Genomic DNA, 27,726 nt, shown 5'->3' on the forward strand with positions numbered 1-27,726 from the left:
TCAGTTTCCACTGTCTCATATGTTTTACTGCCTATTTACACTGTCAAATATACAGAAATGCCTAGCATAATTTAGCTATATCCTTTTTTGGGAAACTACTAACAATGAATCATCATATGAAGCTGTTTTCCATTACAAAAACTAACTATTGGCTCAGTTCCACTTGGGTCTGTGGATGGTTTCTCTCCAGATCTCCCTGCCATTGCCATATTGGATTTCAGTCCCAACACCCTAAACAAGCCACACTGGAATGTTAAGATGTCAGCTTGGTATAATTACACATAACAGCCAGCAAAGAGAGCAACATTATAAACACCCTTCATCTTAGTATAGATTACCGACTTGGCATTTGATGACAGGAAGTCAAACCAGTTTTTTAACTTGAACTAGCGCTGAACCTGAACCTTAAGCAGTGTTTTCCAACTGGACCTGAATCCAAACCCAGAAAACCATCCCAGCTTCTTATTTTAAATTGAAACTGGCAAGTCCCTACTTTAAAATTAAAGCGGAGCAATAGGTTGGGCTGCAGGGACACACATTGCTTTGTCCCAGACTGAACCTTCAAGGCATCCCTATCTAGTTTACAAGCAGAATCCAAAGACATAGCTGTGTCAGTCTGTAGAATCAGGATGTAGAGAGATCTTGTGGCCTGATACAGACAGGCCAAAATAAAGCTGCTCTGAGTCACTTTGGAGGTATGCTGTTTAAATGATACATGCGTCCTAAGAGTCCAGAAGGACTCCTAAGGACTGTAGCACAGCTTTGGTGCAGCTTCCCGACCCTTAGGACGCATGCATCATTGAAACACCATACCTCCAAAGTGACCTGAAGCAGCTTTATTTTGGCCTGTCTGTATAGGGCCTTGTGTCACCTTTGAGACTGAAGGAAAGGAGTTGGCGGCATGAGCTTTCGCAGACTTCAGTCTGCTTCCTCAGATGCATCTGAGGAAGTAGATTTTAAGTCTATGAAAGCTCATGCTACCAATTTCTTTCTTTCCGTTGGTCTCAAAGGCGACACAAGATCTCTCTAGATACTAGTCTAGAAACAAGCATTGAAGCCGAGCCTCCAGGAAGACAAAAGGATGACAGAAGCAGATACTTACCCATCTCTGCCTTTGCTGACTATCTTGACTTCGAAGTAATAAATGCCGCAGGCGGCAGGGATGGGATGAGTAGCCCTGACGGAAGCAGCATCCTTGTGGTTCTTCCCATGCCCTGAAAGAAAGGGAAGGGATAGATATATAGATGTTGGAGGAAGGTCAGGCTTTAAGGCTTTGTCTGGCTCAAGGCTATGGAATTCTGGGAGTTGGAGTTTGTTGTGGGGCCCTCTGGGCCCTACAACAAACTCCAACTCCCAGAATTCCATAGCAAAGGGCTAGACAACATAAAGCGGTGCCAAACCGGGTTATTTCCCCAGTGTGGACGCAGCCTTATCCCTCCCTTCCCTCTCTACCTTTGTAATGGACGCGGAGGTTGCCCTGAGAGAGGCCGATGTAGTTGTACTTGTCCTTGGGGCTCCAGGCGCGAGGCAGCGGCGTCTCGGCCAAGTTGACGGCCGGGTAGAGCCTTCGGAGCCTCTGGGCCAGCTCCTGCTCCTCGGGCGGCGGAGGAGGAGGCAACGGAGGCGGCGGAGGAGGAGGAGGCGGCGGAGGAGGCAGGACCGCTTCTCCCGGAGCTAAGCCGCTGGCACCCGCGTCCGCCATCTTGGATCGACTATTGTGTCAGCGCAGGGGAGCGGGCCTCCGTTTGGCCCCCGCTGGCCAATGGGAGGCCGGCTCGGCCACAATGGGGCCGCGGGGCGTCATGGGAAAGCGAGTTCCGCTCCTCGCTAAACCAGTTCAGCTCCAGGGAACAGAGACTACAACTCCCGAAAAGCACCTCGAAAGGAGGCCCCGCCCACTGCGTCGCGGAGGACGCCGGGAGCAAAAGTCCCCCCCTGAAGACTATTCTGTGGAGACGAAGCGAGTTTGTTCAGAGCAATTAAGTCCCCAAGGCAGACTGTTTAAGACAGCTTAAACTGCCCTGGGGAATTGTGGGAATTGTAGTTTATCGTGGCCCCAGAGCTCTATGGCAGAAAAGGCTAAATGTCTCACAAAACTACAGTTCCCAGGGTTCCCTAGCACTGAGCCAGGGCAGTTAAAGCAGTGTCAAACTGGATTGTTTCTGCAGTGTGTTTTGGGCCTGAGGCAGCTTTAACTGCCCTGGCTCAGTGCTAGGGAACCCTGGGAATTGTAGTTTATTGTGGCCCCAGACAGAGAAGGCAAAATGGCTCACAAAACTACACTTCCCCCAACATCTGAAGGCCTCAAGAGGAGAAATGCCAGGACCGCAGTTCTCACGAAGCACCCTCAAAACATTATTATCATTATTATATCCAAATGCAGTCTAGGAAAGCTCAATCTGCCAACTTCCTTCAGTGAGCCTCAAAGGTGCCATAACAATGGTTCCCAACCTTTGGGCCTCCAGGTGTTTTGGACTTCAATTCCCAGAAGCCCCAGTCGTTGTTTAGGAATTCTGGGAGTTGAAGTCTCAAAAATCTAGAGGACCAAAGGTTGAGAACCACTGCGCTGGAAGATCTCTCTGTGTATATCCTGATCCCACAGACTAACAGGGCTACAACTTTGAATTGTGGCCCTCCAGATGTTTTGGACTGCATCTCCCAAAATCCCTGACACTTGGCCACAGCGGCTGAGGCTTCTGGGAAATGGAGTCCAAAGGAACTTGAGGGGGGACCAAAGTTTGGGGATCCACTGCTTTAGGCCTTTCTAAGAAGGGACTCTGAAGGGAAGCTACTATTCTACTTCCGGGTGTTGCTCCTCCAGGCGCCTCTAGGTGGCGCACAGGCCTCGCAAGAGTGGAGCTGGTTGCTATGGCGACGAGATGTAAACATTCTCTGCAGGCTCTGCTTCTCTTCCTTTGGCTTCCTGGCCATGGAGAGCCACGCCTCCATTTTCTCAGGGTGAGTCCTCCAAGTCCTCCAGCCTGGAGAAATAATCCAGTCTGGCTATGGAATTCTGGGAGTTGGACCTTGTTGTGGGGGGGCCCAGGGTGGGTTTTCTTGCCAGGTTTCTTCAGAAGGATAATATTTCTTAGGAATAAAATGATGTATTTTGTAGAGAGATCAATACATAATAATGTGAGAGTGCAAAGCATTCAACCTTTTATAGTTTTGCCTTTGCTGTGTTTGTGGACATTAAATGCAAATTTACATGCAAATGTAAATTATATTAGTTATATAATAATAATAATAATACTTATCAAGGCTATCGAAGCGGATTACAATTTGTTAATCAGACAATATTGGAATCAAAGGAACTAGATAGATGGTGACTGTAATGAGTTCAGTTCATTTCAGTTTATATGTCTGCATCTATTTTTTAAATTTTTATTTATTAAAGATTTAAAAACACAATACAAAAAGAATTGCATATCTACAATGTTCAAACACATATACCCATTAAAAACAACAACAACAACAACAACACAACATTAGACAAACATGTCGTTGCTACACTATAATGTAGCAGGGACTAAAATGTGATGCGTTTGTGGAGTTCAGCAATGTCTTGTGGTCACACAGTGTTTCTTCCCCCTTTTTATTTTAGGTCCAGAATAAACTATCAGGAATCTGACAGAAGGTAGTATTTTTTCTATTCATACCCTATTCTTCCTCATAACAATTGAGGGTGACTAATAATCAGTGACTAAAACGAAAGCGAGAGACTTTGGGCTCAAACAGACAAACCAAAATGAAGCCGCTTTGGGTCACTTTGGAGGTATGCTGTTTAAATGACGCACACATCTTAAGAGGCCAGAAGTTGTGTCAAAGCTGCGCTCCAGTCCTTAGGACTCTTAGGCTGCTGCAAGATGGGTTGCAAGGGCCACTGGCTGTGTGTTGCAGTGATGTGAACTCTCCTGTTGCAAATCTTCTCAGTAGCATCACCATTTACTTCTCCTTGTTGCCCTTATTCAGGGTCGCATTCCAGCAATCCTTCCAGAAAACAGAAAGCCAGCTAAGCTTTGCCCCCTTGCACACATCATCTCAAAAGACATCATTTCAGAAGAAACCGAAAGCTTTGGTGAGTGGAACAGTGCCAGCAAAGAGGTGCCTTGGGACCAGAAGCAGGTCCATCTGATCTTAGTATCCTCCTGTGATTTGGGTAGCCTCTGTAGTTGAAGGTCTAAGCAAAAGGGTGCCTTTTGGGGTTGTTTTAATTGTGAGCATGCATTTTAAAGATGTCACCCAATGGGCTTCTGTGGCTTAGTGGGGATTCAAAACCTGGACTCCCACAGTTGTAGGTGAATGAACAGTCAAGCCAGTACCCTATGCTGTCTCCCCACCACCTGCAATTGCTTCCTTGGTTGTTCACACATCATGATTATGATGGTGTGCCTCATAGCTTTATTTTAAATATTTATATTTTCCATCCCAATACCAGAATGCCCAAGGTGGCTACCAACAACAAATTAAAACAGTGGTTAAAAAAAAGAACTGCAGATAAAACTGCACCTAAGAAAGAAAGGAGGAGAGAGATCAGTGGTGTTCTGAGATATTGAAATGGGAGCTTTATAGCCATGTCACGGGGGAGTCCAAAACCCAGAGGGAACAATGATTAATCTCAATGCTTGTGATCTTCTCTCTCTCTGTGTGTGTATGTATGTATATGTATGTGTGTGTGTGTGTGTACGTGTCAGTTTGATATTTTCAAAGAGTTTATTTCCCCAAATTCAGGGAGAAACACATTATCTCAAAGGCAGCAAACCAGTTCTAGCAATTGCCATCTGCACTAGGAGCAGATCTTTTGCAAATTTAAGCTTAAGTGCCGCTTACCCACCTATTGTCTGCCATCCAAGTACTAACCTGGCCTAACTCTGCTGAGCTTTCAGAATCAGACAGAGTATGTTCAGAGTGATGTGCTCAACCCTGATACAGGAGGAAAGGGAGGGCGGGGAGAGAAAAAAGGGGTCAAGCCCTTTCCCTAATGTTTTCAAGACTCCCAGGCTTGTTTGGGGTGCAGAAAGGAGCTCTTCTCTTAGGTTATGTGGTTACAGGTACTTTTCTAGGGAGTTTTAGCTATTGCTAAAAACAATAGCAAAAGGGGTTATCATTTTTCTTTTTAATTTCTTAGGTTAATTCTAGCAGCCAATTGTCATCATGGCCTGCCTATGCCCCAGGGCAAATGATCCTCCAGAACCAAAAACCTTGTACTCTTCCTGAATGGCAACGGTATGTGTGGGAAAGAGGTTTTAACAACACTGTTAAAGTATTGCAAGCTCAGGGTTGAGGTTTCCTTCCTTCCTGAGTCAATCCATCTGGGCAGTTGGTGACCAGAGCTATTCAAGGTCTTTCGCTGACTAGATGTCAGATAATAACAACAAACTTTCTTTGGACATCTGGACAATGCTGTCTACTCTGGCAGCAGATTCTCAAGCAGAGAAAGCATTTTCTTTTGTCTGCTTATCTGAGCCTTCTAGCTAGAGATGCTGAGACTGAGGCTGGGATCTTCATGGAACACAATATATTCTATCACTGAGTTATCCCTGTCCCCACTTGCCACAGGTGATGTTTCCTCTTTTTGTGTCGTGTTGACCAAGATTCATCTTCTGCTCCAGAGGACAGAAAGTAGTGATCTGTTTTTCATTTCTGCAAGGACCACATTGGTTAGAGTTATGGGAATTTTAGCTTAACACGTTTGACGGGAAAACCCCACAGGAAGAGGGAATGGATATTAAACAACCTTTCCTATTGTGTACCTATGGTTCAGAGCTTGCTGACCAGCTCACTATTAAATTCTCCTGCTTGAAACATTGATTTCTTGGTGGAGATGCTTAAAAATGTTATCAAACTGTGAAACAAGTAGCATATTATTCAATCGCCTATCTTTCAGCACCAGCAAAGGTCCTATTTCTGTGTCTGTTGCGAAGCCACGCTACCTTGAAGAACTGGAATCCTATTTACAGAAAGAGCTCCAAACTCTGGACCTTACTAAAGGAAAAGTTCAGGAACTGAGGCTCCAGGTCTGAGCACCTCTAAAACAGATACTTGTGACTATACATTCGCGATGAGGAATGTGTGACTCTCCCACAGTGGTGTGGAGTTGTGTTGCATCATACTAACACTATGAATGAAAAGCTTCTTCAAATCTTGTGCAGATAATCTGGTAATCCATTTTTTTTCATACCCTTGAGAGGGTTTCTTTTTAATTGTTAGACATTTTGGAATCAAAACCCCTTCTTCTCCTTGTCTCTCTTTTTAGGTTTATAGTACACTGTCATCACTGAAATGACATTTTGCACTAAGGCCGAAAACATACTGCAGAAGTAATACAGTTTGAGACCACTTTAACTTCTCTGGCTCAGTGCTAGAAAATCCTGGGAATTGTAGTTTATTGTGACACCAGAGCTCTCTGATAGAGAAGGCTAAATGTCTCACTGCATTCCCAGAATTCCCTAGCTTTGAGCCAGGGCAGTTAAAGCGGTTTCAAACTAGATTTTTTCCTGCTGTATGTTTTGGATTTATAACTCTAATAATAGTTTTTAAAAGACAAAATTTGCCCTTCAGAACACAGGACCATCTCAGCAAGCCATGAAGGTTTTTTAAAAGGAAAATAACAACAACTTTGGAACTTTCCAGTAGACATTTGGGAACTAATTGGTTTGTCTAATGGGCATTCTCTTCTTAGTCTTGTACTGTTTTAAGATATATTTTAATCCATGCTTTTAAATTAATGTTTTATATTAATTTGATTCTATAGACAGCCTAATATTGTTTTATACTTAACGTTTTGCATATTTTTAGCCATATGTGGTTTTACATTTCTCTCTTTTTTATTCCGTTAAGTCACCTTGAGTCCCACTTTTTGGGGAAAGGTGGGGTATAAATAAAATGGTTTGATTGGAAGAGCCCTAGCGCTGCTCCAAAAAATCACAACAGACAGTCCCCAAAAGAATAGAGTGAGTAGATGCAGAAGTAATGTCACCAAGCAAAATGCAAGGAGCTATACTGCAAGAACTCATGCTTCTTTAAATCAATCTGAAATAGCCCAGCATAACTTGATATACATCTTTTCTGTGTGATGAGAGATGGACTATATTCCATTGCTGTGACAGTGCTAACAATAGTGTTAATAGTCAAGCCTCAAGCATACAACAGAGTGGGGCGATACTGAATTTATTCTCTCTTATTTTCCTCTTCCATCACTCCAGCCTCATAGAGAAGTGTTTGAATTCTTCATGGAAGAGTTCAAAACATACAAGCCTTTGTTGGCTTCCATCAAGAATGAGTATGACCTGACTATAGGTAAGAAATGCTGCCATACTCAATATAACAGTAATTCTGAATGAGCAAATTTGCACAGCTAATCCACAAATACCAAGCAGTGTTCATTGGTAAAAATTATTAAGTGATCTTTTGGATTTAAACTCTGAGAAGTCCAAGTAGCAAGAGAAGTGGGAAGAGATTGTGAGAGTTGTAGCTTAAAAGAAATGGAAGGCCAAAGAGTCCTCATTCCTCCTTTAAACGCTCACTATTGTACTGTATGTTTTTAATTGTATTGTTCTTTTAACTTGTAAGCCACTTTGTGTACTAATTCTGGGGGGGATGTAAATAATAATAATAATAATAATAATAATAATAATAATTATTATTTGGTGTGTGCCTTTCAGATTTATGATAGGGTTTTCTAGGGCTAACAGTGTGTCCCTAGGCACATGCAGCAAAGCAACTGCCCAAAAACGAAGGATTTTGAAAGAGCAACATGCATTTTGACACTTTGTAAGACCACATTCATAAGTCTTTAATAACATGAAAACTTTTCTTTTATCACTTGTAGCACATCTTCAGGAAAAGCTCCGCTCCCTGGAAGCTGTGAACGGTATTCTGGTCACAGCCTCTGATCAATGTACCCGACAAATCCTGGCTATTCAGAAGCAAGAGAAAATTGAAATAACAAACCTGAAGAAGGAGAGACTCTACTTGCTGGAACGTATTGACAACATGAAGGAGGAGAAATGCTCTTTAGAGTTGCAGGTAACATGTGGCTCTGCCTATCCAGTTCTTATATAGCTGGTCCCCAAGAACCTAATTTTAAACCCTTGCTAATGCAATTGTCTTTTTCTGAGATGATGCAAGGACACAGTTCTTCCACAATCTCAACGTGAAAACTCAGTTTTTATGCAGTAAATGGCATGATATCATAAATTATTTCAGAAACTGTCACCCCTTTTTCAGTTTCTGGGGCCTATCAAAAGGCACTTACTTTGGGGATTCAGTACAGTTACTGTGCTTGCTTTCACCACAAACGCTGCAGCCACTGGCAATATGAGGCTGTCACATGCAGTGATCTCTGGCATCTTCTTTCTTACATGGCACAGGTGGCTAAAATGCGAAAGGCAGTGGCAGAAGAATACCTCCGGTATCTTAATGAGTGTGATGCCCGCAAACTGCTGCTCTTAGATCTCAATGAAATGTGCCGTCTGAAGGAAGAAATGAAGCTCACCAAGGTCCAAGGTAAAATAGATGTTTTTTTCCAATTAAGGCCATGCTGGCTGATGGATTTGGGAGTTATAGTCCAGAAAATAGCTCCTCCAAACTACTGTCAGGCGCACACCTTAATTTTTCCATCTAAAAGCAATCACTGCATAGGCAGCTTAAAATTTTTTGTTATGTATCTTTAATTGTTATCCAATCCTAATTTTCCTAAATTAAGAGTTAAACAATTTTCTTTCCTTAATTGTATCTCTATCCATGTTATTCTATTTTTCTGTTCCTTGAATGAATGAGAATTCCCACCACATATGTATATAAATCCAATCTACTCCAGCCCCAAAGCTCACTAGGTAGTGAAGAAACTTTATTGTAATTTGCCTGAGTGAGATAGCCTATGTAAGAACAGTCAGGGAACATTCCCATTTCCCATTCTGGTGAAGAATCTCATCCCACTAGAGAACCATGAGTTAAGCCACGGTTACATTGGTGAATTTGGGTGTGACTAAAGTTGAAACCATTTTCTCTTAAAGAAGAGAAAGGTGAGGACACGGTTAAGCTAACACTTGCATTAAAGATGGCACGGCAGGACCTCACCAAAGCCCAAGTGGATCTGAACACCATGAGAGCAAACTATGGAGATGTTGTGCCCAGGAGAGAGTTTGAATTGCAGGAACAAAAGTACATCAACTTGGCTGAGAAGGTACTTGAGTGCACTGTGCCCTTCTGATGCTTCCTGGGCTGCCAGGTTGTTTGTTGGTGGAATAGATCTAGAGTGGGTGTCTCTTCCTTTCGCCATCTCATAGAGAAGCTATGGAGGGCTTTTTGGAGCTAAAGAAAGTCTCTGAGATGCCCTAGGAGTCACATGCTGCCCATGGGTTTCAATTTGTCCACTCCTGCATCGTTGTGGGGTCCATAGCTCTAGTTTCTTCTTTGCAAATTGCCACCAGGAGTTGTCACACATCAATGAGCGTTGCACAGAATGGTCAGTTTTAATTGAGAAAAAATACCTTGAAGAGGGGAGTGCCTGGATCACAAAGTATCTGATAAGGAATAGTCAAAAACCTGTTTGGGGCACATGAATTTTCAGTCCTTATTCAGTTTACCGACTGACCTGTTTCAAACTTTTGTGCAAATAAGGAACTGAACAAGGAAGTAATGACCAGCTTCAGCATCATTATACTTTTTCAAGATCCTTCCAGCTTTTACAAGTCAGTGTTTCTAACAAGAGATCTGAATGTTCCAATTGCAAATCTCCCCACATCCCCCCCAAGAATTACGGGGATCACAGACGCATGTTGGGTCAGGGTCAGTACTATCATGAGGCAGAGTGAAGGAAGTGCTTCAAGTGGCAGAGGCCAGGGAACTGCAGTGGCAGGGCACCAAGTTCCTCAGTCATTCCTCTTTCTTGGAGGGCCAAGCAGTGTGTGTCACACACCCTGCTATTAACTGCCGTAGAGAACCCTTTGTTATTAGTAATGCTGAAGTTCAAGTGCCAGTCTAGTCAGCTTCCTTTTCCTCTTGAAGAAATAGGTCCTGGGATAACCCTGTATGGGATATGCTCTTGTACTCCCATCCCTTGTGCTTACTTTGCTCTCTTGTCTTTTCTTTTCAGATGGAAATTCTTCAGACAGACTTTGATGATCTCCGAAACGAATATGATACGATGCTAGATGTACACAAGCAAGTTTCTGAGGAGCGAGACCAGTTCTATAATGACCTAATCAATGTCCAGCGTTCCTCCACACCTCGGCCCCAGTGGGACAAATGTGCAGGTATACACTCATAGAACCATAGAGTTGGAAGACACCACAAGGCCCATCCAGTCCAACCCCCTGCCATGCAGGAAATCACATTCAAAGTATCTCTGATAGGTGGCCATCCAGTAGAAGCAGTATGATTTGAGATAATTAAGGGAGAACACTCAGTCATGAAGAACACATGTGTAATGAAAGCCATGCTAACTGTTCTTTTCATAAAGAGCTTCTTCTTGTTATTCAGTATGTTGTGACAGCTTTGCATCTTTCTGTTCCTGTAGATGTGATTGCTGGTGGGCCTGAGCGCTGGAGCACTTTGTCAGAAGGCAAAACTAGTGACCAGCTAGTAGATGTACTTTTGGAAGATCTTGGCACAGGACTGCTGAGAGAAAAAGAAACCTTTGTGGGAATGGTATGCCCAACAATGGATGTTGAATTCAGGGGAAAGTTCATTTATTGTTTTTTAGTCTTAAGAGCTGCATTCAAAAGTTTAGTGGAAATATAGGTACAAATCATACCGGTCCCATAGCCATGCCTTCAGGGAGAGTCTGCAAATGCGGTATGCTGTGTTGATCCATATGAACAAACCAGTTGTAGCAGTTTTCATCTACACTAGAAGCAGGCCTTTTGTAAATCTTCTTCCAACTTATGGTGACCCTAAGGCGAACATATAATGAGGTTTTCTGGGCTAAGAGTGTGTGACTCACCCAAGCTCTAGCTTGTGTCCTGACTCCTGCTATAGGACCGGTATTTCAATATTTTTCCAGAATCTGATATTCTTTCTCTACTTAGGGGAAAAATGAGAGGGTCCCAGTGTTCCTGAGGTGTGATGGTCAAGTTAAAAACAAGAAAATGACCAAAAAGGACGTTGTGGCCATTCTAAGGGAAATATGGCGAGAGAAAAATGCATTTGATCAACAGGTATCTTGGTTTTTCTAATTTCTAATATGGATATATCAAAGGCAGCATCCACAACAGAGTCACACAATACATCCAGAGTCACCATTAATCACAGCTGCCACACAATGCACCCTGTCTAATTCTTGCATTGGTGGGTGACTGGACTAGATGACTTTGGGGCACTCTCAACTCCATGGTTTTATGAAGCTGACAAAAATGCCACCATACCCTTGGAGGACCTTAAGGAACCAATTTTTTTGACAGCAACAACAGGCATGGGAGAGCAGGGTATCAGTTGTCACAGGGGATGTGGCACACATATTCTCCAACATTTCACAGTTGAGAACTGTGACACTTGTGGCCAAGATGGCAAAAGTTATTAAGGAGGAAAAACACAAGCTAGGAGATGGTGCAGCAGTTTGCTTTTGCCTGATCCTTCTGGTAATTTTGCCCTGTCCTCTCTCTTGCTGAGTTAACTGAGTTCAAACTGAGTTCAAACTATCTTTAAATTTTGAACATTATAGTGTGCAGCAATTGAAATAAGCTGAGGAAAAAGAGGGAAGGTGGTAGAAGAGAGAAGCTTGGACATTTTACAAATGGATTTAAAAAAATAAGATGGCAAGAGGATTAGTCAGGACTGTCCCTAATAAATCAGGATGGTTAGAAGTTTTGAGCATGTGAGGTTTAACCTCTTGCACTAGGATTAGCAGATAGAAAAAGCACCCATTGTTACCAGTGGGAGGGTTTTTTCCCCTTGAGACCTTTTGTGGACTGGAACTGGAGGGGTATTATTTAGGATTATAATCGGGGAACAAAGTGTTAAACCCACCCTTCTAGTGTACAGCAATCCCACTGAAAATCCTCTCTTCCATAACTGGTTGGCCCTGGGTTATTCTTAAACAAGAATAAGAAAAAGAATAACATCTAGTTTTGCCTTTACTCATAGCAGCTGAGCATTGTCCTGAAACCATGGTCTTTTTTACAGAAAGGAAAGCAATCCAACCTTGCAGAGTTCTTTCTAAACTACTTCCAGAAAAAGTATGGTGATATCCTTGCCTTTGACTGGACGTACAGCATCTATGAAGTCATCAAGCTTTACCGATCCAATGAAACGATGACCACGTTTTATAACATTCTGATGGGAACTGTGAGCCGTTTACCTTCTCATATTGGGTATTTTTAGGTGTGCACAATATGTAGCTCAGGAAATTGGGCCATTTTCTGCAAGGAGACACTAAAGAGGCAAGTGTTGGAACACATGGGACATGCTTCTGAAGTTTCCACCAACTAGCATCTTTGGGATGTTTTGGACATCATCCCCAGTTTCCACATCCTGGTGGTGGGAGTTGTAATCCAAAGCATTTGGAAAGCTACCAGGTCATGGACTGTTCTGCTTGACAAGAGTTCATTTTCCATTATTTCTTGGCTAGTTTTTACTATTGTTTTAGATCAAATGTGTTAAAGCTTTGCCAGCCTCCCTAAGTTGTGGGAAGGGAGTCAGGAAGAAACTGTTATAAGGATAATGGGTATTACAAAATGTTGTCAAAAGAGTATTTTTCTGGGCCGTTCCTCTGCAGGGGCATGTTGGGGTGAATTTAACATTGAAAGGCCCTTTTAATATAACCTTGTATTAAGTCCTAGCCTGGTAACCATAGGGAGCCTCAGGCATGTGAACAAGCCAGTGCCCTTAACATAAAATGCTGTCCAAGGCAAATTCCCTTTCCCGTGCCCAAAATGAAAATTCAACCTTCGATCCACCTCCCTTATTCTGGCTAGTAATTGTTTTAAACAAACAGGCTGGAATTGTTTTAGTACAAGGCTGTCTTTTAACACTTTGTGCTGGACCCCAGTTGCTAATATTGCAGCTGCTTTCCTTTTTATTTGTGGGAGTCAGAAGAATATGTACTGTCACTAGCTCAAACACAATACTGTACTTGAACTGAACAAACACACTGTGAGACCAAAGGGCATCTTTGCTGAGGATCTCAATTTCTTATGTATTAAACTAGGATATTTCATGTATGATGTTTGAACTGAAGTGATCTTCCAGACATTTGTGGACTGCAAAACCCATCATCTCTCACCATTCACTGTGTTGGTTGTATGTGCTGAGAGCTGTAGGCCAAAAACAGTGGGAGAGCCACAGGCACTTGTGTGCTTTAACCTAACCCTGCCACTATCACTTTTGCAGCTGGATGAAGGAGTATACCACAGCCATATCCGTGAAATTGGTACACTGTTAAAGGAACTGACTGATGCTGACACTGCAAATACTGGCCAGCTAACAGCTGAACAATTTATGTAAGCACTTGAAGTAGGGAAGTGTTAATTTGTACTGATGTGCAGAAAAATGGAGCAAATAAGCAGAACTGTGCAATAGTGATTTTAACAAACTTAAGTGCAGCTGTTTTGGATTGTGTGCATGTGTGGCTTTTTATTCGTTACTTTCAGAGTATCTTGGAAAGCAAAAAAGGGAGTCTGGATGTCTAGCACAAAAGTGTAGTGTGTGGTTCTGTGTGAGTTTAGTTACACACAGTTGCCTCTTTTGGGAACAGCTGATCTATGCAATGTTTTTAAAAAGGCACAGCTGAGGTGCTTTCTTTCTCTTCTCTTCCTACAGCCTTGCCCTGAAGGCAGCTTTCCCTTTAAAAACTGAAGAGGAGGTTCAGGAATTACTTGACGCAGCAGGCTACAAGCCAGAGATCGATGCTGTTATGTACAAGCATCTGTTCGTAGAGGTTAGTTACTTGTGGCATTAGAATAACAAATGGGGAGGGAGTATGGTAGTGAGAACATTGTCAACACATGGTTTTGAGAACACTTGCATTAAAATATATCCAGCCTTTTTAAGCAGTCCCTGCTCAAGGTGCTTTACAATATCTTAAGATGAAAATCAGAAGATGACTAGAAATGGGAAAGACAGCTATGAAAGAACTAGACAAGATCCTAAACAGTAAAGATATACAACTGAGCACTAAAGTTAGAATTGTCCAAGCCATTGTATTCCCCATCACCATATACAGAAGTAATAAGTGGAGTGACGAAAACTGACAAAAAGAGAATCTACTCATCTGAGATGTGGTGCTGGAGAAAAGTGTTGAGGATACCAGTGGACAGCCAGAGAGACAAACAGATGGCTCCTTGAACAGATAAAGCCTGAAATCTTCCTGGAAATTAAGATGATAAAACTGAGGCTGTCATACTTTGGCCACATCATGAGAAGGCATGAATCATTGAAAGAAGCAATGATGCTAGAAATGGTAGAAGCCAGTAATGATAGAGACAAACCACATGCCAGATGGATAGACTCAACCAGGTCGGTCACCCAGATGATGATATTGCCCTTTTGTAAACCTGGTAATGCTAAGAGTCCTCTATTTCGTAGCATTCCTAGGCTATCTGAATTTCTGCCCTTGCTCTTCCCCATAAAAGGAACTCAAAGGAACCAACAAGCAGTCTTAAAAGGCTTTTGTGGTTTTGCAGGATGAAGAAGGGAAATCAGAACTCTTGGTTACAAAGATCAGAAACCAATATGTGAATGAGAAGCAAACTTATCTACGGGAGCTACGTACTGAATTAGGAACCTTGTTGTGAGTATCAAAGCTCTGAAAGGTTCAGTTTCCTAAGGTTAGATCTTGACTAAATTGAACCTACTTTCGTGTCCCATTACCTTCAAAAAGGTCCAATGGCCAAACATACACTGCTAGTGCCAACTGGGATTATTTAAGCATATAGGCTTTTAAGATTGTTGAGCAAGGAAGTATGTATTCTACACACACACACAGAGGTTAGGCAGCTTTAGTGCCAGCATGTATACCTGCAGCCATTTAATAACTGGTGAGGAGGTGTTTGGAGGCACTAAATAGATGTGAGGCAAGTACAGGCAGAGAGAAGACCAGTGTGGTTTATGCTCACATAGTATAACAATCCTACCTGATACTTATAGTCCTTGCATGTCTGAGAAGTACTAGTTGAGTCTACTTTATCCAAACTGTTTTGGATTTCAGAGCTTTTGGGATATTTGCATTTGCATATATACATAATGAGGTATCTTGCAGATGGTGCCCAAGTCTAAATACAAAATTCATTTATGTTTCATATAAGCTTATCCACATAGCCTGAAGGCAATTTTATACAATACTTTTTATAATTTTGTGCATGAAACAAAGTTTGTGTACATTGAACCATCAGAAAGCAAAGTGTTATTGCCACCCATGAAAAAAGTTTTGGTTTTTGAAATATATTAGATTTCGGATAAGGAAGATTCAATCTACATATAGCTATACTCCAGCATGGGTACTGGATCATGCCTCTGGCCTGGAACCAGTTCCTGATATCTCTCTGTCAAAGCACACGTTTTCATCCTCATGTAGTTAGGCCAAGTTAAAGAACAATTTGGAAAGCAGAGCAGTAGAGGAACTCCTTACAATGGGATATTTTAAGTTAGAGGTGGGAATTTCTGCTTGTCCAGAGATGGCATGGCAACTCCCAGGATTCCTTGCTGTCTTATGCCTACTAAAGCTGCTAGGAATTTGAAGTCCAAACCCATCTGTAAGTGATTTCCACTGTATATGTGACTGCTCACCCCTATGAATGGTAGATTCAGATGAGAAGATATACCATCAAAGATAAATTAGCAAGTTATTCTTCTATAAAAGTAAAAGCAGATAGATACCACTTTGGTGGGAAGGTGACAGCATGTAGTGCAGTCATGCTAATGATATGACTGGAGACGTCTTTGACAACACTGGCTTCCTCAGCTTAGTAATGGAGATGAGCACTGCCCTCTACAGCAAGACATGACCAGACAAACTAGTCAAAGGGGAAACCTTTACCTTTTATTTTTCTGAGCTTATAAACTAATCAGAAATAGGCATGGCACTTTTGATTCTTTGTACAGTTGAACAGAAGACTTCTCATTGATTGTTTCGCCCTTCTTCCATACAGGGAAGTGAGGCCAGATGACCTAAGGGCAGCTTTCTGTGCAATTGACCATGGTCTGACTGAGCAAATGCTTGAGTCTTACATCTGTTGGGCATTCCAACTTCCAAAGGAGCAACTGGATTCTTCTGTCACCATGCCGATAGATCTACTGATGCAGAGGCTTATGGGTGGAGATATTAGATGCCAAGGGGCTATTTCAGGAGATCCAAAGAATTTGCTTTCAACTACCCCAGCAGAAGAATTGGAGGGCTCCACCAATACCTGAATAGCTCATATCCTCTTTCTCTGGCAGCATATCAGATTTATTAAGGTAGAGGGTGAATGGATGAGTTTCACAAGACTAAAGGTTGTTCACACAAAGTAAAATGACTTTTTTTCGACCCCACTTACTGAGTCTGGTATATAACCCCAATTGAAACCTTAGTGAATTGCTGCTTTATCCTACTGGATAATGAAATGTTACAGCTATACCATTTTTAAAATATATATATTTTATTTGTATTTTAAGTTTCAGAACCACCCTTACATCTAAATTGATCCCAGAACTGTGCACAAAATACAGAATTATTTAGAAAGGAAAAAATAGAAGAGAAGTAACTTTCATACTTGGCCCCATGAAAATCAAACAGGCAGCACAACTTAGGCATTTCTTTGCTAGAATTTCCACACAAAACCTATTCAATCTATGTCTCTTTACTAAACATAAGATTTAGTTGAATAGACCAAGGGTAGATGAACGAGTGTTTTAAACCAGTCAGTTCACTGTTTGAGTTTAATTTTTTTTTTAAATAGACTGAATTGCAAGCAGGCAAATGATGATGCTGTGAAGAGGCATTAAACTCTTACTGTCTTTGCGTTAATAAATAGACACTAAGTTTTAAGGAGGAAGGGAACAGCCCATTATTTTTTTCCAGGAATACTGTTAGTAAATACTTAACACGGAGACCTGTTACAAATATTTTAATTACTAAATTTAACCTGTAAAGGGTTTATAGTCATTTCCGTTCAATCAGTTAACAACTACAATTAAAATGTTTTCCAAGTCAAATAAGTTTGAATTGGATAGGAAAGCTGAGTCTATTAATGTTTACTGGTGGAGAAAAATATCCAGAAAGTTAGAGACTGCACCCGTAAGCCTCTCAGATTTTGCCTTCAAGAAGAGAGAGAGAGAGAAAATAATACTACTGTATATGTTTTACTCAAACATACTTGGAGAAATAGAGAATGATGTAACAAAAGTACAGGTATAGGGACAAAGCAGTTTCTGTATGACAAACTGAGGGAGGGACATCTAACATCCCTCCTTCCCTATATTTTCTCATAAGTGTCAAGAGCCTGCAGGCAGAACTAGTGTGTGTTCACTATTTCTGGGCCCATGTTCTTTCCCCCAAAATGGAGAACAGACTGTTTTCTGTATAAGAACGTTTCACCAGCACCTCATCGTAGTTTGGGAGGGATTACTTTGTTTCCACTAGTGGCAACAGGAATCAACAGCTTTCTATACTCCAGAGGCAAATGACGCTCTATCAGCACATTTAAAGGTGTCTTGTCTGTTATCAGTCCTTGCCTAGATAGAAAGAAGAGATTTGGGAGGGAAAAATATGAGTAGAAAACACAAAGGATATGTCTGACTTCAGTTCACAACTAACAGTAATTATATCTATAAATCAAAGCATTTACATTTTATTAAGAAACCCTGGCTACTAAGCAGAAAAACAGTTCCTGGCTAAATCTGCTCATTCTACACATTTGCAATGAATAACATGTAAATCAGAACAACTCATGGTGAACTACATTCATTTTTTAAGTGATAAGATAATTCAGTGTATCAGATTCTTTAAGATTAGCCAGAAACAGCAGGTCCGAATCTCACACGAAGAGACATTAGCCCACAAAATAGACATCTTGTTTGTATCTATTGGCCATATGTTCCCGGAAGCCAGGACAAGTAATATGCCCATACATGCAACCTGTTCATTCTACTCTAGTCCTCCCTACTAGTGACTCCAAAACCAGGGTTTATGAATTCTAGTTTACAGGAACAACGCACCAGGATCTCCCATTCTCTTAGCACACTAAACCAACTCCTCCTTGAATTGTTTTAATAGTCAGACAACAGGAAGGAACAGAATGGATGCAAACACATGGTATGCAGCATTACAGACATTTAAGCTGCTTACCCATAACTATGGTTCTTTGAGTGGTCATGTGACCCTTAGAAACTTCTAGCAAAGCAACAAAGAAACTTCTGAGCAAAGCAATTGAGCTTCCATCACCTTAATTCAGATGCATAAGCACCCTCCAATTTCATGTATGCTGTAGCTCCTGAATCCAGAAACAAATTAATACCAACTAATGAAGAAGAGAAGTGGTTTTTTTAATTCATAGGTGACCACTAAAGGAACCACAATTACAAGCAACTAACGAGTTCACCATAATTTCTGCAACTCATGCACATGGCTGATTAGCAAGCTAAAAGTACTGATGGAATACAAAAAAGTCAATATATGGTTTCAACTCGTGAGAGGCAACCTTTATTTGGCAGAGAGTGTCAGGCATCCAGTTGCTGATCCCTAGCAGATGAGCTGCAACCAACAAAATCTGTCTCTGCCAGTCCTACAGCTATAGTATGAGATTCAGGAGAGGACTGGCTGTGTGACCTCTGCATTTTTAATGTATGGCCACTGAATAGCAAACCCATTTAAAATGTAAAGCAAGATCCAGCAAACTAGCTATTTATCAGTCTTTCAACATCAAACGAAGTTTCCTTTTTGTTGTAATCTATTTGTATTCAACCACTTTTTTATTTCGTATTAACCGCAGAGCAGTGTGAATCCCAAGAAAGTTGAGGTTTTAATCCCCCCTCCCCAAACACATTTGCAGAGTGTTGAAAAAGAAGTTACGCCATTAACCATTTTTTCCAACTATCAGTTGCTTCTTTCTTTTATGCTTAGCTGGATAGTTTAAAAACTAGCTATGGGATCACTTAGATTTGTTCTGCAGCCCCCTGGAAATAATAAAAAATCCCTTACCGCCTCATGAGAAGCTCCACATCAGCAGGCTCTGTAATCTTTCGTCTAGCATGATTTGTATAGACTTCCAAGTCATCACTCAGATGCTTAAAGTACAGGTTCACACTGTAAAAGTGATGCCAATGTCAGTTGAGCAGGTTACAGCCCCCTCCCTCTGACCCAGATGGGCTATGCTGCATGGCCTCAAAACAAAGGGTTCCAGAAATACTTATTGCCTCAGGTAATCAGGAGGAAAAAGATTTGGGAACGAGAATCACAAATCAAGTTACGAGGATAGAAACTGACAGTACAACATCCTTCATGCTATGCAGTACTTGAGTCTGTTGGCCGAGTACTAAAAGGGGGAAACCTCTTCCCCCACACCATTAACTAAGACGCCTTGAATCCCTATAGTTGAATCCCAATACTGGGAGAAAGGCGGGATATAAATAAATGAGTAAATAATAATGATAATAAAAACAACAACTAATATTACTACTCATATGAAAGGTATTTGGCATTACTCACCACCTCTCAACAGCCTTGAAAGCATCCTTGGCAACTGGCATCCTCACATAATGACTAAATAATGTTTTTATAAAGCTGCTGGGGAGCACTGGGGAGCGTTTTGTTCTGGGCACTCTCTCAGGTCGTTTTGAAGCCTGTTTAACAGAATGCTGTTTGATAGGAGACCTGCACAAGAATACAATACATGTTAAAAGTATCTAAACAGAGAACTTTGCAATAGAGGTGAGGAACCTGTGACCCTTCAGATGCTGTTAGACTCCAGCTCTCATCAGCCCTAGCCTGCATGGCAAATAATTAGAGAGTATGGGAGTTGGGGTCCACCAGGAACTAGGTAGTTTTGTTATTATAACCAGAAATTTTGATCCTGATAGCACTAGAAAATCCATATCCTGCCTTTTTCAAAAATATTAGCTCAATGTTCAGATTTATTGGACTGTCAGTAAACCAAGTAGTGTGTGTGAAAGCTCTGAAACAACTCAGCTAAGACAACAGCCTGGAACAAATTGTTCCTAAGGTGCCAAAGTTCTTCTGTAGCTGCTATTGTTTGGACAGTTTGATAGGTAGTTAGCAGTTCAGAATTCCAGGACACATTTTAGCATTAACAGCTGAAATTTCAGGACTCCTGTGACAGGAAGACTACAAAATCACAATAGTTTCAGAAAAGTTTGAAGACAAGTTCAGCATGTGAAGGTGGCTTATTCTTCAATAATTAAGCCCACCCAGTTACCACATAATTATAATTTGAGAGAAGGACTTCTGGATCAATAGGAACGACTTCCAAGAAAAACACTAAATTCTGACTCCCCTTATGTTGGGAATCTGACTATTACAAAGGGCTGAAGGAAGCCTCACTGGTTCAGAAGGCCAACCACCCAAATGTTTGCCTTTTTTGATTGTTGTAGGCAGAATGAGACAAAATAGCAGTAATCTTGTTATACTCTCCTCTTATTTTAACTATAGTATGTATATACCTGGAGACAGACACTTTCAAAGTATGTGGCGTTGCCAACAACGGTGTACACTGAAAGGCTCTAGCATGCACAAATGCTGGTGTCTTCCCAGTTGGATCTGGTAGGGGGGAAAAACACATAAATCCTTTGCATGCCATCACCAGTAAGAATTAAATGTGAGCTAGAAAACTGTTGTGATACACAGTAAAAGTTACTTGCATTTCCCTTTGTGTAGATGACCTAATACCATCCAGCAAATTACTGAAAAACTGGATTCTGGATTAATTTAACAGCAACTCGATTCTCAAGACTGTGAATAAACCTAGCTGAGAACTCTAGATAACAGCATGAGTATGGTACACAATATGAAACATATAATGCCCTATGACAGAGCTGTGTTTTTTTGACACATTCCCTAAGGACACTTTCAAATGTGAAAAAATAATTCCCTCTCTGTTCTGAACAACTAAGGAAATATGCTGTACAGGCCAGGTATAACTTTTAATTGGCGCTGCTTTCATCTATAGTCCAACCCCTATAGTCCACCTTCCAACCACAATTCTCCTCACCAGTTTTTTCAACGTCTGTTTCAGCATCTGACATCTCCTCACAATCCCTTTCAGCTTCTGATATTACGCTGTGTTCTGTTTCCATGTCCAACATTTCTTGGGGTTCACCTCCTTTACCGGATTGTTGAGTTATTTGATCTACTATTTCCTTTGTGGGTGGCCTTTCCAACTTCTTAGTGTTCCTTTTGCTTACTGTTGGAGTTTCAGTGCTGATTCTTTGGGAGATCTGAATAGCTACAGACAAATAACAAATAAGCACACAATTTAATTCAATATCTTTTAGACATATAGATATTGCACGCCACATTTAGACCTTCTGCTGCATTCATGAAATTCCCAAATGTGACAAATTTTCCAAATATACATATCTACACACACTTACCCTCTTCATTGGGGAAAAGCTCCTCCTCCTTGTCAGCTTCTGATATACTCTCACCAGTCACAGTTGGAATCACACTCTTATCCAGCTCCTCAATTAATTGTGTCACAATTTCTTTAACTGAATACCTGGCAGGCTTCTCATGGGGCAAAATGGATAAATGACCTGGCTGTGCTTCTTGGACTTTGGCTTGAACAGGTGTAGATGATCTTACAGAGCCCATCCCTAGATTGGCAGAAGTTAGTTATGTAGAAGTTACAGACAGTACAACATATAAGCAGGAAAAAACATCCTAAGGTACTACACAGTGCCTTGAACATCTTTCCTCTGTGCACGGAGGGAGGAAGAATATCATTTTCCTTCTAGTCTTTCCCAGATGTGGTTCAGAAGCCACAGAAGGTTTTTCATGTGGGGAAAAGAATAAAGGCATTGAAAGCAGTGAGTCTTCCAAGCCACCTGCAGTACAGAAGAAAGATACTAGAACAACTGAAAGGCATAGGAGAATTTGAAGATATATTTCCCCCCAGTTATGCTGCAAATTACTTACCAGCGTTCAGATGCTTTGGGGTACTTAACAATTGTTTCATAAAAGTGTTTCCAGTCAAATTCTCTTGCACATTCTCAGGAGTAACAGGACTTTCTGGGAGAACAGCCTCCACCCTGCCAACTTCATCATAACCTTGTGTCAGTCTCTTCTTTTGGCTGCTGTATAGCAATCCTCCTGCAATATCCTGGAGGCTTTCTTGCTCCTCTTCTGCTGGACTATCAATCTTTTTCTTCAGCGTAATACCTGCCTCATCCATGGACTCTTTCTGAGCACTCTCCATCCCTTCAGTCTCTCCATTAGACTTTGCAAACTGCTTGGGTGCAAACTGCTTGGGTGTCTGATTAGAAGCCACAATGCTCTCTCCAGTTAAAGACAGCTGTATTGAGGCATGGTGAGAATGAGCAACAGAAACCTCCTCTTCATTCTGCCTACGGAGCTGAGGCTCGGCAAAGAGCTCTGTGGCAGCAGTGTGTATCTCTGCATCACTTAACAGGGTTTCAGTCCGAGAGTCCACACAGTAGCTTTGTGCTGCTGGAAACATTTCAAGAAAAGATTACTGCTACAAATGGTGACATTAATTCATGTACCTGAACCATTCTACACCCACATTCCACCATCCAAGAAGAACACCCAAACTCTTGTTTCGGTCTTTAGAAGAGAAGGGATATTCCTATTCAAACATATTTTGCTCACAAATTACTACTCAAATAGGCATGACAGACTAATAAAATACAAACTCACATTCTTTTGTATGCAGCAAGTTTTGTTCAATGCCTCCTTCGAAGTCCTTCACATTAATGCCTTTGTAATTCTTTGGCCGACGAATCAAACCCTTTCTTCCAGCAGACTGCAATGGTGCTGGGGTTCTAAAAGATACCTCAAGAGACCTGAGAACATAAGAACAGAGCCACCCACATTTACCACCTTTAGTATCTAGCATTAACGATTAAATCTCTAAGAGTGGCCATTTTCATATGCTAAATAAAGCCCTGTGTTTAGAATTATCAGATGGCACTTATACCAGCCTTAACACTGGTTTTCCCTTAGTGAATCAGAGCAGGCAGTTTTCAAATCACTGCACCAACACAGCTCATGTTTCTTAACTATGCTGAAACCAAGCCCAGAGTACAGAGGAATCTTGAAACACAGATGGTGGAAGATCCTTCCCAACCAGAGAAATAAATTGAACCAGAAGCAACGGCACAGAACATAGTGCCACACAATTATCCAAACAGAAATAAAACTAAAAACCCAAAACAGCAAAGGAACGAGCCTGACTAAAAGACATGGGGCAGGGCAGTCCTTTCTAATACTGTAGTCCAACTGTTGTTGTTTTTTTTAAAACTAAAACATTTAGCAATGTGACAATGAGAGAGAAAAAAAATGTAAACCAAACATTAATTTTAACACAAGCACAAACTATTTGTTGTTCCAGAGTGCAGTGTCATTTAAAATAAAAAATAATAATATGTGGATGCTCAGGGCTCACAAAACATTGGGAATACAGTCATACTGAACTGAGCAGCATGTAGAAAATCTGCCATCATTTGTAATGGTTACATTCATCCCTTCCTACAGTATACTAAATTCCAACTTTGATTTATGATGTTCAGTAGACGAGAAAATGATTTCACCCCAATCACAGAGCGAAGTGGTTCTATGTCATAACTTACTTTGTCAGGGATATGTTTTCCAATGATGGCTGAGCTGAAAATGAAGACAAAACACTTATTAGGTGGGGATGTCAAAGAATGCTTTTAAGTTATATGTCTAGCATATCTAATATGAAGTAACAAACTATGCCTTACAATCTAAGGCAAGAGAGAAACCAACCTATTTTGATATTGTGAACTTAATAATGCTTTATTCATTCTGCTTCTATTTGCTCTTTTTTACATAATTCAGAATGACTTCTATATAGGATTTCCAAGGCTAATTTCACTTGTAATTCATTTGATTTTATTTCAACAGCAGAACTGTGTTGTCTACAGTCAGGTCATTTACAAGGCATTGCAGAAACTGATATCCCAAAACACCATCTCAGAAAAAGGCTCTCCTGTGGTTTCGTAAATTTTAAGTATAGAGGAACACTTAGAAACAATCACAGTGCTAGTAATTTTTTCTGATTATCCTAAATGTGAATAGGATGTCTTAGAAACGAGGCGGCTACATTTAGTCAAGTGCAATACTAGACCTTATACAAGTAAGTGAGGATGGCAAAGAATAACAATGCACCAAAAATTAATTTATGGGACCAATGAAGAGCAATGAGAACAACTGAAGAATTTTATTCGGATGCATTTCCCACAAAATATGAGATATCAGAGGTGGTATTGGAAAGGGTTAGTGGGTCTCTCTAAATCATGGTGACTTCAGAAGCATTCTGGACATTGGCAAGTCTGTGTCTGAACCTCCTGAAAAATCTGTTTAGCTCTGCATTTTCCCTGGATGAAAACGGATCGAGGTGTAAAATTCTGAAGCAGATATATAACTAACACAGAATGTCAACATTCAGAGTCTTCCTATTGAGAAAATCTGCTTCTTTATTCAGATTTTTCAGAATGTGCTATGCTGACAGAGGACATTTTTGTCCACCAAAGTGAAAACAATGAATGATTGTGAAGGGACCGTGAACATGTTCCTGTTCACGTGGGGTATTTGTTATGGTATTGACTGAATAATCACATGTCAATTCTGCACCATATCATGAAATGATAAGACAAAAGGAGATCCATACACCCACAAAAAGCAACATGGCTAGCACAATAGACAACTTATACACAAAGGAAGACCAGGGATAAAGACAAAGGGAAGACCTGAGTCAGGTTCCAAGGAGAAGAACGTACACAGCTCAGCTTCCCTTCCTTGTTATCATAGAGTAGGGATGGGCAACTGCCAGGAATTGAGGGGCTGTGCCACTCCACACAGGAACCCTTATAAAGCAATACCTCCCATGTCCCAATAAAATTAATAACATTTTAGGATTTTCTGGTTCAGCCTGACTTTTCAAAACTCACCAGTACCTGAGCCCAGTTGGTTATTCACACCTCTCTCAAACTCAGACAGACGAATCTTTTTCGACACAGGTCTGACTCGTGAAATATGGCACTTCTCTTTTGGAGCAGAGTCAGGCAAACTGATTTCTAAGTTGCTAAAAAAATGACAAGACAGCTCTTCAGTAGAAGGAAACAGTAGAGTGTATTTTCTAGAGAGCATGCTAATTTTCCCTAGGCTAATTTTCCCTACTGAAACAGGAACTTGCCTACACAATGTTTGAAAAAAATGGAGGTGCTAATTTAAAACCACACGGTTATTGCCCCCTCCCAACAAAGCAGCATTTATGTTTTATTACAACTACTGACCTGTTTGCCTTCCGACAAAGAAGCCCCACATGCCAGCCAACAGCTATGGAAGTCTCTCAAAGTAGCAAGTAGTACACTTGCCGTTAAGTTTCTGATAGAATAGCCTTCTGCCTTTACTGATTCTCCCTAAAACTTCCATTATTAGAAGTATCTTGTAAATTGGATTCAGTCCTCTTTTGCAGTAACAAACAATTCAATCTTCCCATTCCTGCACACTAAGTCAATGTAAGACTTGCACAGTTTTGTTCAGTCTCTATCACATATCAGGAGACATCAAATAGCCATCCTTCAAACTGGTAAAAGGCTTTCACATTTAAGATTCTGTAGATTAATACCAGTGGGGATGTCATTTAAAGATGTAGGTTTCCTAATAACTTTCATGTTTTTATTTATGATTACATAATTCCACTTCAGACAGGCATAATTTCATGGAAACTGCTCTGTTTCTATTAGGAATAGAAAAGAACTCAGAATGGTCAACTACTTTTTGGGGGCTATATATAGCTATATAGCTTTCCAGGCTATATAGCTGTTTTTCAGGCTATATAGCTGTATTCCTGACATTTTGCCTGCATCTGTGGCTGGCAACTCTGAAGATGCTAGCCATAGATGCAGGCAAAACATCAGGAATACATTCTTCCAGAACCTGGCCACATAGCCTTAAAAAACCACAAAAAACTCTATGGTACTAAGTCTTTTTACCCATAAATTTCATTAATTTCAAAAGGATTTACTCCAAGTAAATAGTGTTAGGATTACTGTTCTAATATTATCTTATTTAAAACAGAAAGAAGCCACTTACCTGCAGGGAATATGCCTCAAAGACCATCGGCCGGCTGGCTCTGCTGGTTTGGGGGAAGTGGGTTCTTCAGAAACAAGAGGGGAAACTATTGGCTCTGTCAAAAGAATACAAGAGATTCTATTTTTACATAATCTCCAAATGCATCCAAACTGGGAGGAGAAAGAGGTTCAGCCAAGAAGGTTTAAATACGAACTCAGTATAAAAACTGTTGTTGCCAAGCCTTCATTATTATCTCTGTTTCCCTTTGTTTCCCATACAAACAAGAGGATCGCAGGTTTACAATGTTTTAGATGCCCCACGTTTTATAACAGACAGCTCTTTTGGGAGCGCTGAGTGTATGCGCAAGTGTGACCCTGTGCGCACAAAGTAAACCTATCCCCTCCTCTTTCTCACTTGGGTCTCCATGCCTCCTCTTTATCCACCGGCGCCCTTCCCCCAACTTACGCGTCTGCAGGACCTTCCTGAGTAGAGTCCGAGGTGTTGCGCTCTCCATAGCCATGGAGGTGGTGGGTCTTTGGTAACCGGACGGCAGGGTCTGTAGGAATGAGAAGTCACAGGTATTGAAGCCAGGCAGGAGACCTACGCTGCTGCAATGTAAACATCAGAGTTCAGTGAGTCTCAAAGGGGCCTCAGAATCTCTCTGCATTATTATTATTATTATTATTGTATCCAAATGCATCTGAGGAAGTAGACCTAGGTCTACAAAAGCTTCATGTTGCCAACTTCTTTCTTTATGTGAGTCTCAATGGTGATGCAAGACCCCTCTATCTCCTGATTCTACAGACTAACATGACTATGTCCTTCAATTCTGGAGACCAGGGTTCAAATTAACTTTGTCTGGGTGAAGGCTATGGAATTCTGGGAGTTGGAGTTTGTTGTGGGGCCCAGAGCGGAGCTCGCTCCGCTCTGGGCCCCACAACAAACTCCAACTCCCAGAATTCCATAGCCTTCACCCAGACAAAGAGTTAAAGCGGTGCCAAACCGGGTTATTCCTCCAGTGTGGACGCAGCCTTCCTTCAGAGGCTACCTTTTTGTTCTCCAACCGCAAAGAGAACCGCCGCGGGGTCCCGGGCTTCTTCCTCGCGGCCCTTCGCGCGCTCATGGCTCCCTTTTCCTCTCAGGCAAAGGCTAAAGGAGTCTCCCGACGACGAAAAGCCGCCTCCGCCGCTTTCTCTCCCGCTCAGATATTCAAGCTGGGGACAGAGCATAGGCTGCTCTCGCGATATTTCCTCTCGCGGGGCTGAGGCCTTTCCCGCGCTGCCTGCCGGGTAATGTAGTTCCGTGGCAACGGAGGCACAAAACACACTGCAGGAGTCGTCCAATTTGAGACCGCTTTAATGGCCCTGGCTCACTGGGGGGGGGGATTTTAGGGACCGTGTTTCTGTGAGAGATGGAGACAGACTGCCGCACTCCACTCTTACAGTGCTGCTATTCCACTTTCTGGCTGCCTCCTGTTGCATTCTGGGATTTGCAGTTTAAGTAAAGTTGACCAT

At 41.5% G+C, this 27,726-nt stretch overlaps 3 protein-coding genes across 7 annotated transcripts in view; 1 reads left to right on the plus strand and 2 right to left on the minus strand.

Annotated features, from left to right (window-relative positions):
• RANBP10 (RAN binding protein 10) overlaps positions 1 to 1,702 on the minus strand; it is a 41,716-nt gene extending 40,014 nt beyond the window's left edge. Inside the window, exons 1-2 of the mRNA XM_089539803.1 lie at positions 1,453 to 1,702; positions 1,103 to 1,214 (exon numbers count right to left, since the gene is read on the minus strand). Of these exons, the coding sequence (XP_089395929.1) occupies positions 1,103 to 1,214; positions 1,453 to 1,702 (362 nt within the window). The remainder of the gene's footprint in view (positions 1 to 1,102; positions 1,215 to 1,452) is intronic.
• A 1,155-nt stretch (positions 1,703 to 2,857) lies between these two features.
• TSNAXIP1 (translin associated factor X interacting protein 1) lies at positions 2,858 to 17,095 on the plus strand. Of its 3 annotated transcripts, XM_089539829.1 has the most exons (17): positions 2,858 to 2,958; positions 3,605 to 3,637; positions 3,973 to 4,078; positions 5,129 to 5,226; positions 5,888 to 6,017; positions 7,206 to 7,299; positions 7,832 to 8,028; positions 8,373 to 8,508; positions 9,018 to 9,187; positions 10,100 to 10,259; positions 10,523 to 10,653; positions 11,034 to 11,162; positions 12,127 to 12,288; positions 13,333 to 13,442; positions 13,762 to 13,879; positions 14,625 to 14,731; positions 16,089 to 17,095. In XM_089539829.1, the coding sequence occupies exons 1-17, from the start codon at positions 2,930 to 2,932 to the stop codon at positions 16,348 to 16,350; spliced, it is 2,172 nt and encodes a 723-aa protein (XP_089395955.1). In that variant the 5' UTR covers positions 2,858 to 2,929; the 3' UTR covers positions 16,351 to 17,095. The 3 variants fall into 3 exon arrangements, with proteins under 3 accessions (XP_089395955.1, XP_089395957.1, XP_089395956.1); XM_089539831.1 differs by lacking the exons at positions 2,858 to 2,958; positions 3,605 to 3,637; positions 5,129 to 5,226 and having other exon boundaries at positions 4,000 to 4,078; XM_089539830.1 differs by lacking the exons at positions 2,858 to 2,958; positions 3,605 to 3,637; positions 3,973 to 4,078; positions 5,129 to 5,226; positions 5,888 to 6,017 and adding an exon at positions 6,053 to 6,160.
• Positions 17,096 to 17,106: 11 nt separating this feature from the next.
• On the minus strand, positions 17,107 to 27,499 carry CENPT (centromere protein T). Of its 3 annotated transcripts, none has more exons than XM_089539833.1 (13): positions 27,261 to 27,499; positions 26,678 to 26,768; positions 26,234 to 26,327; positions 25,087 to 25,220; positions 23,743 to 23,776; positions 22,811 to 22,956; positions 22,070 to 22,597; positions 21,526 to 21,747; positions 21,144 to 21,377; positions 20,596 to 20,692; positions 19,625 to 19,789; positions 19,118 to 19,222; positions 17,107 to 17,652 (listed from the first exon to the last, which is right to left on the minus strand). In XM_089539833.1, the coding sequence occupies exons 1-13, from the start codon at positions 27,333 to 27,335 to the stop codon at positions 17,523 to 17,525; spliced, it is 2,055 nt and encodes a 684-aa protein (XP_089395959.1). In that variant the 5' UTR covers positions 27,336 to 27,499; the 3' UTR covers positions 17,107 to 17,522. The 3 variants fall into 3 exon arrangements, with proteins under 3 accessions (XP_089395959.1, XP_089395958.1, XP_089395960.1); XM_089539832.1 differs by having other exon boundaries at positions 22,070 to 22,600; XM_089539834.1 differs by having other exon boundaries at positions 22,070 to 22,600; positions 26,678 to 26,820; positions 27,261 to 27,497.
• Between the last annotated feature and the right edge of the window lie 227 nt (positions 27,500 to 27,726).

The sequence above is a fragment of the Sceloporus occidentalis genome, unplaced genomic scaffold (assembly GCF_023333645.1).
Source record: "Sceloporus occidentalis isolate IW3139 unplaced genomic scaffold, rSceOcc1.0.p SCAF_10, whole genome shotgun sequence".
Lineage (NCBI taxonomy): Eukaryota > Metazoa > Chordata > Lepidosauria > Squamata > Phrynosomatidae > Sceloporus > Sceloporus occidentalis.